Consider the following 17,052-nt stretch of genomic DNA (forward strand, 5'->3'; position numbering starts at 1 on the left):
GTTTTTACATGTCCTACTTGTGTTGACATTTTAACAGATTCAATAGGCAATGCCCCCTTTAGACATTTGCTTAGGACATAAGCATGTCCCTGAGGGCAACATGGTACATGTTGATCTGTTGTGCACATAATCTCACACCATTATTTTCCCCTTTCTCCTTGTACAGTTAAGGAGTTTCTCGCTAAAGCCAAAGAAGATTTCCTAAAGAAATGGGAGAACCCAGCACAGGTCAGTTAATCCCATTTTCTGCACTGCACACAAACACTTTGTCAGCCAGTGAGCTAATGTGAGATGGTGTGCGCCTCCTTCTGGACACAAGGTGAACTGACCGTTTGTCTTTTTAAGTCTTTAAAAGAGTTTGTTCACAACTTTTGTACTTGTACCCTGAGGAAAAGTTACATTTTGATGTAAAGTTTGCTGTATTTCATTACATTCCTGAAAATGATGCCTTGAAATGTAGATCTTGTTGTTAGTGAACATTCAAATGATATAACAAGTAAAATAATCACAGTCAATTAAGTTTGACCACACAAGAACAGTCAGTGTTAAATTTGTCTTTGTACAAGCAAAATGTATTAACCTAAATGACCATATTTTCTTCTTTATTCCTCTCGATGAACAGAATACCGCATCTCTGGACCATTTTGAGAGGTTGAAGACTCTGGGCACTGGCTCGTTTGGGCGAGTCATGCTAGTCAAGCACAAAGAATCAGGCCAGCATTTTGCCATGAAGATCCTTGACAAACAGAAGGTAAACCACTCTAACAGAAATCATCGCTAAAATGTGTATGTATGTGTTTACAGGTTTAGCTATACTTTTGAGGGCCAAATGTCCTCATAGTGAAATATTATGACCAGTGTTACCAGTAACGCGAGCTACGTAATCGGATTGCTTTTTCAAGTAACTAGTAAAGTAACGCATTACATTTAAATTTACAACAAAATATCTGAGTTACTTTTTCAAATAAGTAACGCAAGTTACTTTGTTTTCTCATTTACTGAATGACAGCTCTTCTGTTGAGAGAAATATTAGGAGTGAGTTATGTTGCGCTCATTGCGCTGTGTGAACATGATGGTTATTTTAGTTCTAGACTAAATATGAGCAGGCATTTACTTTTACATTTGCTAAAAATATAACTTTTTTTTGTTGTTGTCTGAAGAAGTTAAACAAGCAAGCCCAGCCCAGGTGGGAAAAAGTAACGCTGAAGTAACGTAATGCATTACTTTCCATAAAAGTAACATAATTAGTTACTTTTTGTAGGGAGTAAAGCCATATTGTAACGAGTTACTTTTAAAAGTAACTTTCCCCAACACTGATTATAACAACTGACAATTTATTGGTCCTCACTAGTTAAAAAGGCTTATAAATTGGCCAAAACATGTTTTTATTTAAATCTAATGTTCTGCACAGGTTTCAGTGATGGGTGTGTTTAGGGCTTAGGGGTTGGTTTAGGCCATATATCAACATGATATAAAATCAATGGAAGTCTATGCAATGTCCTTACTAATATAGTGAAACAAGTGTGTGTGTGTGTGTGTGTTTGCTGAGCTCATTTTCTGGTGTCTTTCAGGTGGTGAAACTGAAACAGATAGAACACACACTGAATGAGAAACGCATCCTGCAGGCTGTCAGCTTCCCATTCCTGGTGCGATTGGAGCACTCGTTCAAGGTATTTGCTGTGTGTGTGTGTGTGTGTGTGTGTGTGTTAGGATGGTTAGGATTTGGAGAAGCATGAGATAGTCAGTTTAAAATAATTACATTTCTAATAACTTTCAATTTATCAAAGAATCCTGAAAAAAATCAAGGTTTCCACAAAATTAAGCAGCACAACTGTTTTCAACATTAATAATAATGATCAGAAATGTTTCTAGAGCATCAAATCAGCATATTAGAACGATTTCTGAAGGAGCATGTGACACTGAAGACTGGAAAATCCAGCTTTGGATCAGAAATAAATTACATTTTACAATATATCAAAATGGAAAACAATTATTATGAGCGGTCATATAGGGATTGTCAAAGTTTTTTTTTTTTTTTTTTTTTCGTCATCTACTGAATTGTTTCGTCAACGATACCAGGGACACCGAAACACCGGGGAACATGAAATTAGCCCCGCTAGACTTTTAGGGAAAAATTTTGTTTGGTCCCCGGGGGCCACTCCCCCCCCGCGCTGGGCCCCCCAAACCCAAAAAATGCAGTTTTTCCTAAATAACTACCTGAACCGTGGCACCGAGGATGAAGAAATTTTTATGGTATGTTGGTCTTAAGGGCCCACATCAACCTAGCCCATAATCACTCATTTGTGATTTGCGCCCCTCCCATAAAAAATGAAAATGCAATATTATTCTGCTTTAATCGCCCCTATCTTCAGTTGAGATGTTCAGAACTGCACCATATTTCATGTGTATGATTAACTTGACATCCTCTGGGGGTATGCTAAGTTTCGTAGAATTTCATCCATGGGGGGGTATAAAATAAATTCATTTATGTGCACATTTAGTGACTGTACACTCATCGGCCTGTAGATGGTGGTGTTGAGCGAAGGGTTGCTGGTTTAGGATGATACTGTCACTAAGGTTGCCAACTGTCCCGAATTAGGCAGGACGTCCCGCATTTTGGGCCTAATTTATTTGTCCCTTGCGTGACCTCCCGTGTCCTGTTTTTTGACAAGCTGATAAACCACTGACTGATACAACAGCAACAGCAGCAGTGCTGACCACGACACTTGAGAATGATCACCGACACCTGTCATCATCCAATCACAGCTTTATTTAATCACTGTTTTGAGACAAATCATTGTTTGATTTGCGAACATCCTCTGCCGTCTGGTCGCTTCCGCTTCAAGCCGGACTCGTCTCACGCTAACGGTAATTTCCTTTCACTGTCCACATTTTGATTTCGGCTAATCAGTTTTGGCGAATGCAAACAACGTGATTATTGTTCATGAGTCTAACATCCAGCCACGCAAGAAAACATGTAATCTACCTGAGGGAATAATATGCTCAAAAAACATTTCTGATTATTATTAATGTTTTAAAGCTTTTAGAAAGTACATAGAAAGCTTTTGTAACATTATCTTAACTGTCACTTTTGATTAATGTAATGCATCCTTGCTGAATAAAAGTAGGCAATTACTTTCTTTATTTTTTTCCCCAAAAAATAATCTTACTAACCCCAAACTTTTGAACTGTAAGCCTAGTGTATAATGTTAAAAAAGCTTTCTGTTTTAGATAAATGCTGTTATTTTGAACTATGGTTTGTTTGTAATGTGACTTTTTTCATGTATGACATTAAAATTATTTTTAGAATTAAATACATAAATAGGTTAAGCAATACAAATGTGTTTATGTCTGATAACCTTTTAAACACAAACTTAACTGCAGACACTGAAATGACGTACACTGTGTGATACAGTACAAATATTTTGAGTGTCCCTCATTTTCCTATAAATAACCACGATTGTCCCGCATTTTCCTTTTCTGAAGTTGGCAACCCTAACTGTCACACACACACATGCAGGAATACAAACAAACACAAGCATGCACACACACTGACATCCACACGCACAGACACACACCCATACACACACACATACAAATCCACATGCACAGACACACACACAAACACACACGCGCACACACATGTACGCACGCATACATACACGCACAGACACACATACACAAACACACACACATACACACACACACAGACAGACATGCACATACTACTACTTTTTTTAGGTATATACATAAACACGCAATACAGCCAAATTGCTCCACGTCATTTCTTTTTGTGGAAAGCCAGTGCAGGCCTGAGCGGCGGTCATATTTTGTACCGCCATGCGGTACATCTAGTTTTAAATTGCAATAATATTTCACAATATTACAGTTTTTACTGAGTTTTTGATCAGTCAAAAATCTTTGTGTGTGTCTGTGTGTATCTAAATGGTTTTGTACTCTTTTCTTTTGTGTTCTCTCCACTCAGGATAATACTAACCTGTATATGGTAATGGAATATGTTCCTGGAGGAGAGATGTTCTCCCACTTACGCAGAATCGGCCGGTTCAGGTGAGTTTTTCTCCATGCATATCACACTAGCTGCATAAGCTTACTCCATCCAACCATTAATTTGGTTTATTACTACACATATTATAGGGTGACCAAACGTCCTGTTTTTCCAGGACATGTCCGGCCGGGATTTCGAGATCGGCCAAAATATCCGGGATTCGGATTTTGCTTTCTATCGTCGCCATTCATTTTGTTTACATGCACACCTTTTGATTCAATAGGACTGAATTAATTCCGATTGGTGAATCTGAATGAAGTGTTTACATGAACGCTAAACAAGTGATCGGTTGATGTGCGTTTTAGCAGTGCTAAGAAAACAGGACGTATGGTCACCCTAACATATTACTACATGCGTACTACTGCTAATTACTACATATTGCTTTATTTTATTATAGCTACTTATTGTTGTTTTCTACTGTTTAGTGATGTACTACAAACTGTACCACGTCATCTTTATGATGACACTCAAAATCGCATCATATTCAAAATACTACTGGATTATCTGCAAAGTTCAAAGATTTATTGGTCAAATGTGCAGTGCCGACGGTGAAATGTGTTGCTACATTTTGCAGTAAATCTTGCAGACTACATCGACCGAATCCACTGAGTCGCAGTGTCAGTCTCAGATGGTCAACGTCGAGGTCAACTTGTTAAACCTTTGAAATGTATTCAGAGTTTCTTTCTGGAGGCACTTTGTAGCAACTATACTTAAACTGATTCACATACCTTCATTTTTTGTTGGTACAACCTTCCTCAGAAACTGAATGATGGTTTGAAATATGTGATATTGGATATTTTACGCCAGTCTGACTAAATTTCTCTGCCAATACTAATTCTTCCTATTAAACCCCTTAATCTATTCCCTGTTCTCTAACTTTTATTTCTTTGCTCTCAATGCCTGGTCATTTTGCTGTCCAAGATGCTTGCTGAGGATGGCAAAGATTGAATGCTGTTTTTGTTTTCGGACGTGAGTGTGATTTCGGTCGCGATTCTGGTTAAAGAGATGGAATGCGTGGAAAGGAATAGATGGCATGCGTTTATAAATAGTCTATGAAGTGTGAAAATTACAGAACATTGTCATAACAGATAATAAAGTAATTGCAGCCAGTCACATTACATTCAGTCTTTTTTGGGGGGCTCTCCTACGTTTTCTTTGAAACGGGCCTCTTCTCTTTTGCACAGACAAATTTATTCAAACTTACACAGTAAACAAGCTCTTCGATTAGTGTTTTTATAGCTAACTAACAAACTGTGAACATTGGAGAACTTTCCTGTGGTAAATGCAACTTTAGGTGACATTGTTCACAAGCTGTTTTAATGATGTCTTTCTGCGGTTTAAATACTGATTGAGAGACTACATGAGACCAGATACATTTCAGTAAGTTGTACTGTATCTTTCAACATACTGTACCTTTTGATGTTCATGCATGTTTTTCATGCTGTAACTTGAACTGAGGCGCTAAAGCGATCTGTCACGTCTTCATTTAAGAGCGTCAAAACGCCATTTAGTGTTCGAATTTCGTGATAAAATGGACAGAATTTGAAATCTGAGACTTTATCACAAGTAACAAAGCACAAAGCTCTTTGTGATTTTTGGATAGGAAGTGCGATATGTTTGGTGTAGGGAAAACCGCAGACCTGGCAACCCTGGCTTGAACTATGGATGATTCATAGGGTCATAGGAACCTGATTTAACTTCGCTGTTTTTAAACTGTTAATATCGTGTTAACTTTGACAGCCCAAATTTAACACGAGAGATTTTATACACACAGTATGAGTTGCAGTCTGACACGTTTTTTCCGCCCTCTTGGATATAATCAGCCCTGATCATCGGCTGTTTTTATCAGTGAAAATAATAATAGTGTTTTAATAGTGTATAATAGTGGCCAATAGTGAAAATAATTGCATTTATCAGCTTATATCGGTTATTAGCTGATACATCGGTGCATCCCTACTACTACTATCATTATTATTATTATTATTATTATTATTATTATTATGTAATAACTTGTCACATTGAAAAACAGTCATTGTGACTGCAACATGCAAGTGGATTCTTTTGCATACTGCCAATTTTTCTGGCTAATTATTATTATTTATTTTTTCTGAGCATCCATTAAAAAGCTTGCAGTTAAAAGATCTATCTTGATAGTTTTCTGTCTAAGTACATGGTTCTCGACCAGAAAACGTTGATAGTCAAAAGACGTAGATGGATTGTATATTATCCTCATATTGGAATCATTATGAGCACAAGTAATTGCTGTCTGACTTGTTCATTGTGTCTGCTGAATACATGGCGTTAACCAAGCACACAACGTATTGCATTATATTATAGCTGTATATTACTGTTATTTTTCAAAACGAACAAAAAATGTGCAGTTCAGGTAATGACATATTTTAGGGTAGTTGACATGACGTGTCAAACTGTGGCAACGGTGTCCTGACACGCTGTTTGCCCCGTTTCATCTGAAAACCTTTCAAAATGATGTTTTTCTCATTCTTGAATAGTCACCATGCGTGCAGGTCCCATGACCTCTGTTTGTTTACGTTGTGTCTGTCTGTCTCTGTCCGGTGCAGTGAGCCTCATGCCCGATTCTACGCCGCCCAGATAGTTCTGACCTTTGAATACCTTCACTCGCTTGATCTTATCTACCGAGATCTGAAGCCTGAAAACCTGCTCATAGACCAGCAGGGATACATACAGGTATGTAATGATAGCAGCTACAAGACTGCAAACATGTGTTTGAGACCACACAGGTTCTTTTTTAATGTCGGATTCTGTTCATATGCAATTTTTATCGTCATTCTTCCTGCTTTTTTCTCAGGTAACAGATTTTGGTTTTGCTAAACGTGTAAAGGGCAGGACCTGGACACTGTGTGGAACGCCTGAGTACCTGGCGCCAGAAATCATCCTCAGTAAAGTTAGTAACAAAGCTGCTTTACTTGTTTCTCATAGGCTAGTCTATTCCAGCATAACCTTGCCTCCTCCTGCTCTCTCTGTCTCTTAGGGTTATAATAAGGCGGTGGACTGGTGGGCTCTGGGAGTGCTGATCTACGAGATGGCTGCTGGTTACCCTCCGTTCTTTGCCGACCAGCCCATTCAGATCTACGAGAAGATTGTCTCTGGGAAGGTGAGCACAGAATATCAGGATTTCATTCACTCTGCACCACAAAAGGAGAATTTTTTACATATAATGGCAGTGAATAGCGATTAGCATCAAGCTTTTAAAAAAAAGGCACAAAAGTATCACAGAATGATCCCATGCGACGTGCTTTATATTATAAGTGTTTGGGGGTATGCGATAGGGTTTCATTAAAAACTATCCAAAATTTAATGTATTATTTAAAGGGGTCATCAGATGCCCATTTTCCACAAGTTGGTATGATTCTTTAGGGTCTTCATGTAAAGTTTGTAACATACTTTGGTTAAAATTCCTCAATGGTTGTCTAAAACAACACCCTTTTTACCTCCTCAAAAACAGCTCGTTCACAGCGACCCGTTTCGGTGCATGGGGGCATGTAGACACAAGACACAAAGTGCCGCCTTGGCGGACAGTATACAAATGGCTGAGGGCAGAAATATGCTAATACTGGAAATATGCTAATACGGGACAGTCCGTCAGCGGTCGTGGGCGGAGCATGAGCAATATGACATCATATAGCTCAGAAAATTCAAATTCAAATTTAGGCTTTTTGAGGATGAAAAAAAGGAGTGAATGGATTTTTTTTCATTGTATGGTGGTTGTGTCCACACACTGCAAAGACACATTTATATGAAAACACCATATAAAAGTGAATTTTGCATCCGATGACCCTTTAACGGAAATCCTGACCTTGGTCTTCAGTGCACAGCTAAGCGACGTGTGCGTTCGTGTGACTCTATTAGTGTCGCAGTTCACTCCGTCTCACCCAGAAAAAGCACACGAGTTGAGAGAAATCAAGATGAATACAACTGCGACATGAAATACAACGCCTAGAAATCCCCAAAAAGTGTCCATGTACTTTCTTCCCTGAGATTTATGTCTCCGGACCGGAACTCTGTTTGTCCGATGAGTCAGAATGACAGCTGACAGATGTGAACGTGATAACTTTTTGTAACGACGAACACAACGGGTATATTCACCTCAGAGTAGAAGGGACATGGATTGTATTTCGTGTCACGTTTTTGTTTTTTAAACTCATTTCAGATATTTGCCACGACAACATTTCTAATTGAGTTGACGTGCTGAAATTACTAAAAGTAAAAATAAATTAAAGCTAAATTGGGAAAAAAAACCTAATAAAAATGATCAAAGCAAATAACAAAATTACTAAAAACTAAAATGAAAACTGAAAATATAAAAATAAAAACTATAATATTAAAAATAGTATTAATAAAAACTACAATAGTGTATAAATAATACTGAAATAATTGGTAACTATTTGGTAACTAAGAGCAAGGTTAAGTAAAACATCTTTAAAAATTGTTGAAATAAAGCTAAAATGAAATCTAAATACTAGATAGAAAAACTAAACTAAAATTAGACAACTACTGAAATAAGTTTTAAAATTACTAAATGAAAATAAAAACTAAAGCTGAAATAAAAATAAATTAAACCTAAGTAGTAATATTTTAAAAGAAAAAAATAATAATAAAATGATTATTTAAAATGAATGAAAAAACAAAAACGGGAAAAATATATAAATATTTATTTATTTATTTAAATAAATAAATAGAAATAGACATGACTCCCAGGCCCAGTTGTCAGACCAAAAGATAAACCAATGAGTCCAAAATTAAAGAAAAACGATAAACGTTTTATTAAGATGAAGAAGATAAACATATGTTAAATTGAGTATTTCAAGAGTAATATAAACCAGTGGGTGTATAATCTTTAAGAAGACCCATGTTTCAAAATAACAAACAAAACGGATAATAAACAAAATATCAAACTAACTTCCCTCGAAGTTTCCAAATCAAACTCCAGCAAATTACCCTAAATGCACTAACAAAACATAACGAACGTGATTTCAAAGAAAAGGGCAGGTCAACCCTACAAACACTGTAACTGAAAAGAAAAGACACAACAGAATCTAAATCATGTACACTAATGGTCTTACGGCTGGAGAGGAGACCGGAGAAGTCTTTTTGTTTGTCTAAAGCTTTTCACTTTCAGCCTGCTACAGCCCATAATGTGCAGCACAGGAACATCTTTTGGTCACCAAGACCGGCCCGGAATCGCAACCGCTCAACTTCAGAGAGTTTTAAACCCGCATCAATCAAAGGGGTGGAGCCATCCCGCAGCTGATCAGGGGATCCTGCTTAGAAAGCACAGAAATAACAATAACGGAGAATACAAACAATATACAGAATCAAAACATATTATACGAAATTACACATAATTCCGTATCTATCCATCTATCTATCTATCTATCTATCTATCTATCTATCTATCTATCTATCTATCTATCTATCTATCTATCTATCTATCTATCTCTGCATACATGCATAACACACACACATCACACACACACACACACAGTAGTCAACATTTGAAGTGGATCAAAACCTTTCATCAAAGTTATACATGAATTTTGAACAATACCCGTTTTTGTCTTAGGACACCTTTGATTAACTTCTTTGATCCACTTCAAATGTTGACTACTGTGTGTGTGTGTGTGTGTGTATTTGTTACTGTACTCAAGTAGATTTTTCAGATATTTTTACTTTACTTTACTATTTATTTTTGTGCCGACTTTTTACTTTTACTCCTTACATTTTAACATGAATATCGGTACTTTCTACTCCTTACATTTAAAAAAAATGGCTCGTTACTTTAGTTTCAAATAATTTCAGTGGAGTCGTTATTATTTTTGCGTCATCAACCCTTCGCAGGGAGTTTGATTGACAGGCGATCTTACCAATCATAATCCGCCATTTTGTCCGACAAAGCAGTCAGGAGAGTTAGTAGATTAACATTGGAGGATTTCAACTTGAAAAACGAAGTGTACTGACGTCTTTTCGCATAAAAACATCTTTCCCTCTTATGTTCATTCATGTTTATTTGATGCTATAAATTAACTAGAAGGAAGAGACGATCGGTTCACGAGCAGCTTTAACTGATGCTCTACAGCGATCTGTCAGACACATTTAAGAGCCACAAAACGGTATTTATTGTTTAAATTTCTTTAAAAAATGACCAAATTTGAAAGGTGAGAATTTGTTTCATATAAAAAATAGCCTGGTCTGTCCTGTCTGTCAGCACCTTGTCAGTGTCCTCTCTGCTCCGCGATGTATTTTTCACTGCGTGAGAACATGGTGTGGCGTGAGAGCGGCGTCGCTTGTCGGACATAGCAACAGTAACTAAAGGCAATGGTTTGAGACCATTCGCAAACCAGTCTTTGCGAACGGTCAATTGATTGGGAATACGTTGCACTTGACCCCGTCACTACAAGACGACTCGACAGATTCGGCGGCATTCATTCGCGGAAAATTCATTACATAGCCTACATGTAGATTCCTTTAAATGTTAAGGGGAAGTTTAAAAAAGAGAAACTGGGTCTGTAAATTCTCACAGAATCACAATTGAATTCATATCTTGCTACTCAGTCAGAATCTCATTAACTTGGAGTCCCAGTCTCTGTCACAATAATCATACAGGATATGTGATATTTTAGGCCTATTGGCAGACATCCATTTAAAATGTAGGCAATGGCATATAAAGAACCTTTTTTCCAAATCCACTTAGGTTTCTCAGCTTGCACTCTAGTAACATGTGTGTGGTCCAGGTAGCTTTGCATAAAAAAAATGATTTTTTTATTCGCAAGGCTACTTTTACTTTTATACTTTTAAGTAAATTTCCAAGCCTGTACTTTGTTACTTTTACTTGAGTAAAGAAGTTAAATCAGTACTTCTACTTTTACCAGAGTATTTTTTAACACAAGTATCTGTACTTCTACTTGAGTACGAGAAGTGAGTACTTTTGCCATCTCTGATAAAAACACACACACACACAAACTTTTATGTCAGATTCAATTAATCGATTTGACAGCTTGTGAACTGTCATTAGGTTTTTTGCCAACAGTTTCCATTGGTTTTATGGTTCGAGTGTGAGAGATGCTGCGCTCTAAATTTAAGTATTCAGTCGCTGTCAGTTAATTAGGATTCGACAGATAAACTGACATGTTGCTTTGACTCATTTATTAAATATCATCTGTGTCAATTGTGATAAGACTTTCTGGTGTTGCGTCATGAATCCCAAGCACTGACGGTGTGTCTCGATCTTCCTGTAGGTCCGCTTCCCATCGCATTTTAGCTCTGACCTGAAGGACCTGCTGAGGAACCTGCTGCAGGTAGATCTCACGAAGCGCTTCGGGAACCTCAAGAACGGCGTCAACGACATCAAGGGCCACAAATGGTTTGCAACCACCGACTGGATCGCAATCTACCAGAAGAAGGTACCTGAATCAGACTGGGGTTCTTTCAATGTTCTCACCTTTACTCAATCTTTAAGTCAACCCGATTGGTCCCATTTTGTGAACAATCATCAGTACATGTGGATGCTGCACACTGGTGGTGGCATGATTATGTGTTTCTGCTCAGCTAGCGACATAGTGCATCAATCACATGGTGGACGCTATACTTTTACTTTATACATAATACTTTTTCGTTTACGGCTTACGTCACATTTCAAAGTTCCAACTGGTGGTGCGTAGGGCTGTCACAAATAAGACATTTGACTGCCGATTAATTGTCTGAAAAATAATTGTGATTTATGCCAATTAATTGTCTGTTTTAAGGTTCTGGCGATTATGCAGAATAATTATAGGGCGTTGTCATACATTTTTTGTGTGCTTTGTGCATTAAATAATTGTGATGAATTTAATTATTTTGTAAGTTATCATTTTGCAGTGTAAGATTACAGTTAAATGTAATTATTTTGTAAGTTATCATTTTGCAGTGTAAGATTACAGTTAAATGTAATTATTTTGTAAGTTATCAAGTTATAGAGAGAGAGAGAGAGAGAGAGAGAGAGAGAGAGAGAATGAGTATAAAACGCTTCAAAACAGAGCAGCACAAACCGCATCCCGGGTGCATTGAAAAGTGCACAAAATCCTTGTGTATATCTGTCCAACAGTTTATTGATCTTTTGTTTCTTCACAGTTGTAAATTCCAGTTAGTGTGTGTGTGTGTGTGTGTGTGTGTGTGTGTGTGTGTGTGTGTGTGATGCTAATTAATAGTCCTTATGTTGTGTGATCTAACAGACACCCAGTTGCGAGGACGATATCGTTTAGAAACAGCGATAAACTCCAGCAAGATAAAGACATTTTATGCAAATCCACAGTAGAGAACGCTCCCACTCCGCTCCCATCTGCACTTTTTTTGGAATTGGGCTCTCTTTTATTTGCCCTGATTATTAAATCTTGCCCCAAATATTATAATGGGAATATTTTATATTAAAGAGTCTCTTTTTGATTGATTGACAGCAGCAGCGAAGGGAAGACGAGTTTCCGTGAACTTTAATTCAACAATGTAATCCAAAGATTCTTTTGTACCTTAAAATAATGTTTCCAAAAATCGTTTCAGTGGTTCATCAACTCGTAACAGGGTGAACGGCACTTCTGCATTCGCTTTGCGACCCTCTATTGGCTATAACTGCACTATGCAAGTTTGAATTAGTTCAAATGAGACATAAGGAACTACAAATTTGACTTGCTTTACGGCAAGCGTTACTACAGTCGATAGGTGGAGCCTATATAAAATATAGCCGTTTTTGATGTCGCAATACATCATACTTTCATATAATCATGCAACATACTCTACCTTGTCTGTGGACATCTTTATTTCCAAAGCCGGTGCTGGATAAACAAATAGCGTGCGTGCGACGGTAGGCTAAATTATGTACGACAGCGGTAATGGACAATTCCGCTTCCAGCCTGTAGGGGGACCGAAGAGGAAAAGTGCTTTGGTGTTGCTTTAAGCTATGGAATGTCTTCAGATGACTTTGAATATAGTGCAGAAAACTTAACTGGTGCTTGTCTATTCCTCTGGGTCTATGACTCCCCCTTGTGCCGTATAAAAGAGCGGTTACATCAAGTTTTTACCATAAAACTGCTCTCCGGTGTGTTCATGTTTTCACTCGCGCCTGACCTCGATGGTCTTGAACACAAGAAATGAACCGGAGAACATTTCCATGTCAATTAAAGTGGAGCCTCAGATTATTAACTTTTATTAACTTTTCCGGAAAGTTTTAAACTCCAAAAATAAACTTTGTTTTGGCCTGATGAGTAACGTTAGTTCTTAGTTCTCTAGGGGCCTTTATGGTAATATTTAATCAAAAATGTAACAACCTTTGTAACAACCGCCGACTCATCTGTGTATATTTGTGTCTGTTTTCAGGTGGAGGCCCCCTTCATCCCTAAGTGCAAAGGCCCCGGGGACACCAGCAACTTTGACGACTACGAGGAGGAAGAAATCCGGGTGTCTTTCACAGAGAAATGTGGAAAGGAGTTTGCTGAATTCTAGAAGCAGCAGCAGTGGAGGAGAGGGATGGAGAGAAATTAGATGTGGGGCAACAGTGAGAAGAAAACGTTTTCCAGGGTGAGATGATGGACTGGACTGAGCCTGTATCTGGTAACTACAACAACAACGACGACGACGACAACAACAACAACGTAGAGCCCTCACACACGGATGGAGGGAGCAGAAGATCAGAAAGTCCTGAGAGAGACGCCAGCAGTGTTGCCTTTTCAGATCCTTCGTCACTCGTTACTTGTCCATTTTCATGTTTTCCCTCTTGTTTGGTAGCCAGGGTCCACTGGGCAGAGATTCAGTCACTTCTCTGTGACTGGCTGGCATGGGGATATTTGTGACGACTTCTTTCTTTTTTTTTTTTTTCTTTTTTTTTTTTAGACATATAGAGGTTACTTTCTGGTACTGAATTTTGGCTTCTTCAGAGAAAATTACCCCCCTTTTTTTTTTCTTTTTTTTTTTTAATCAGCAAAGGTGTCCTTGCTCTGTAGTTCTCCACTCTGTCACTTCTTGTTTACTTCCTGTGCACCTATTGGCACCCAATACCAAATCAATCCCACGTACTCCGTTCAAGAGTTCTGGCTTTTTGTTTTAGATGTCACACATTTGCCATTTGAATTTCAAGCATCGCAACACCATCCTTCAAATTTATCATCACATATTGGTTGGGTACAGTTTCCCACAGTGCTCTAAGATCAGGCAGAATCAGCCGCTTAGCATGAAGATTGTTGATTTGGATCATCATTCTCTTTAGATCATGTTGTGGCGTCCTTGCGTGTCCTAAAAGCCCAGCTTGTCATACGAACAGAACGTGTTTTGGCTTTAAAATGGCCACCGATAAGACCGTAACACTGCTTTATATAACATGAACAAGCATACTTAAAGCTCCGAATCCATGATTTTACACTTTTTCTTAGATGGCTTTGATTCAAAGATGAGTTTTCCAGGAGTAAATCAACAGGAAATGGAAAAGTGAAGGAATGCAGTGAATTGGCCGAGCACAAATGCCTCTTGTTTTTAGAATGATGCTTTTAAAGGAAACCGTTAAAGTTTTCTGTGGTTACACTCGGTTCCTGGTGGATGCTGATGATGATGATGATGTTTTTCCGTTGTTATTCGTTTCTGCCGCGTCACCTGCCAGTGATCAAACCCTTTCTGGCATTTCTTTTTTTATCCTTACAGAAGACGGATATTCAATACGTTTTAACTCTCTACGGCTTCACTTAATCAATCTCTATTTCCGCTTCAAAAAAGCTTGTTGTTCGTGTAGACTTTATCGTGCGTTAAGACCAGTTAGTAGTGAAGCTCCATTCGGCCTGTAGAAATATCGTCCAACAATTCGATCAACTTTCTCTCTTGCTCTTTAACTCTGTAGGACGCAAGAGAATCTAAATGCAAACGTCCCCATGAGTTTTGTTGTTTAGTTTGCAGAAGCGTGCAATAGTGCGTAGTGTGTTGCAAAGATTGTATTTCGTTATGCTCGGAAAGCTTCTCGTCAATGAAGATTTAATTAGATGTTTAAGGTGAAATGCGCCACTAGTGGCACCAAACTGAACTGCAGTCTGTTGAGTAACCAAATGAAAAGGACATAATATATTAGCTTGAATGGATTGATAAGTTTTTTTTTTTTTTTTTTTTTTTTTTTTTTTTGCTGCCTCTAGTGGCACAAAATTGACACGCTTCACATTTAAATGTGAGACGCCAATTATCGCTTGTTCTTCAGGAGTCGTCTGCTCATTAGGTGCCGCGCTAGATGCTCCTCTTTCTCATGCAAATTTTCTGTTTTTGGTTTGTTTGTTTTTTTTATGATGAGTAGTATAACTTAATTTTGCTGAATGTTACAGATCGGTGCCAGGTTAAAATGGTATTTCAAGCAACTCTCCGTGTGTCTTTTTAATAATGGTAGCATCAATTGGACACTATAGGATGATGCCATTGATTTTACAGTATAAGATCAAATACCTGTTCATTTGCATTTCCCGCTCAGGAAATGATGTCACTGTAAGCTGCCAGGTGCACCGCCAAAACGGGTCAGATTGGGTCCGTTTTTGATCATTCATACTTTTAGAAACAGAGACAAGTAAAAGGCAGATGTTTGTATTTCACAAAACTTTTGGATAGGTTTAGATTTCCTCTTCCTCACTCTTTTTTCCCTGCATGTCTAGCTATTGCTGGGACATTTACTCGCCCCATTTCTGGAGACTTCATAAAATGGGTGTACAAACAGGAGAAACGGCTCCACCTTTTGGGTTTCAATAGCTGAAAAACAAAACAATCAGTGTTCAAATGATGCTTCTGTACGTTTCGATTTGCCAGCAGGCTCTTCTGCACTGGTTTTGTGATGTTAGAAGCAACGTGAGACTATCTTTAACTGGTGCACTGAGTTCTAATGTACAGGTTGGCTTTCTTATTAGCTTTATCCTCCTCGACTTTGAGCTTGATCGTGATATGGAAGGCTTCTGTTTTAAGCAACAGCGGTTTAAATCTGTGAAATTATGGCTCACCTTTTTTTTTTTTTTGTGTCAGAGCATGACATTCTTGGTGGTATTCATGTCATCCCTCCATGTCTGCCTGATTCTTGGGGCCCCGTCCCTCCCTTTCAAATACATGGGTGTCACACATCCTCCAGTCTCTCACTCATCTGTTCATTTACATTGTCAATCATCTTTGTGTGTGTGTGCGTGTGTGTGTGCGCGTGCGTGCGTGCATCAGGCCATGATACAGTTTGCCTTTCTACACATCCAGTTTCCTACACTCTTCTATTTGCTTTTTAAAAAAAGAAATCATGAAGAAAACATTTGATTTACTTTTGCATATTTTCTAAGTGTATTTTCAATAACAGGAGTCTCTTTCCTCTCGACATGGGTATGGTGATGGTGTAGTCTATTGTACCTTTTTCGGGAAACAATACTGTATATTCTCTGCCTTTAACAGTCTTAATTATTTTACCTTCTGGAGAAGTTGACGGATACCCGTAGGACACATCGAGTATGTTTAAAAAATAAAAAATACACAGAATAATATTTTGCAACATGTATCATTCCAATAAAGTTTTAATTGTTAAAATTACAAGTGGTGACGTCTTAAATGTTATTTTTCTGAAATTTGTTCATAAGTTTATATTTATCAGTTAGATTCAAGGCTGTTTAAAGACATTCAGCTTAGCACAGAATGCATCATATTTATCATAGCAAATGTTTTACCATTTGTATGTGAAGCAAGAATTGGATTGATTTTTTCCCCCCTTTAGATTCATCAGTGTTGGCATGACTATTTTCTTGCAAGTCTAGTCATTAGTCACATGACATTTTGTCTCAAAATGAGCTGGCAGCAGAGCTGAGCGCCCATGAGCAAAGATGGCGGATCACTTATTAATTTCAGACTAGCAAGTTCCTTTTTGAGATGCATGGAAATGCAGACAGCTTTCTGCAGGAAATATGATTAATCTTGAAATTTGCTAGTTTGCAGGATGC

At 38.0% G+C, this 17,052-nt stretch overlaps 1 protein-coding gene across 3 annotated transcripts in view; it reads left to right on the forward strand.

Moving 5' to 3' along the window:
• The window catches only part of prkacaa (protein kinase, cAMP-dependent, catalytic, alpha-a), a gene marked incomplete at its 5' end in the record, with an annotated part of 31,392 nt that extends 14,741 nt beyond the window's left edge, over positions 1 to 16,651 (forward strand). For 2 of the 3 annotated variants that reach the window (XM_084131200.1, XM_084131201.1), the window contains 9 exons: positions 167 to 228; positions 623 to 751; positions 1,572 to 1,670; positions 3,986 to 4,068; positions 6,646 to 6,772; positions 6,894 to 6,989; positions 7,077 to 7,199; positions 11,341 to 11,505; positions 13,448 to 16,602. In XM_084131200.1, coding sequence (XP_083987326.1) covers positions 167 to 228; positions 623 to 751; positions 1,572 to 1,670; positions 3,986 to 4,068; positions 6,646 to 6,772; positions 6,894 to 6,989; positions 7,077 to 7,199; positions 11,341 to 11,505; positions 13,448 to 13,573 — 1,010 coding nt within the window. In that variant the 3' untranslated portion in view covers positions 13,574 to 16,602. Of the gene's footprint in view, positions 1 to 166; positions 229 to 622; positions 752 to 1,571; positions 1,671 to 3,985; positions 4,069 to 6,645; positions 6,773 to 6,893; positions 6,990 to 7,076; positions 7,200 to 11,340; positions 11,506 to 13,447 lie in introns of all 3 variants that reach the window. The other variant, XM_084131199.1, reaches the window with a different exon arrangement.
• Between the last annotated feature and the right edge of the window lie 401 nt (positions 16,652 to 17,052).

This window comes from Abramis brama, assembly GCF_963993115.1.
Source record: "Abramis brama genome assembly, chromosome: 1".
NCBI lineage: Eukaryota > Metazoa > Chordata > Actinopteri > Cypriniformes > Leuciscidae > Abramis > Abramis brama.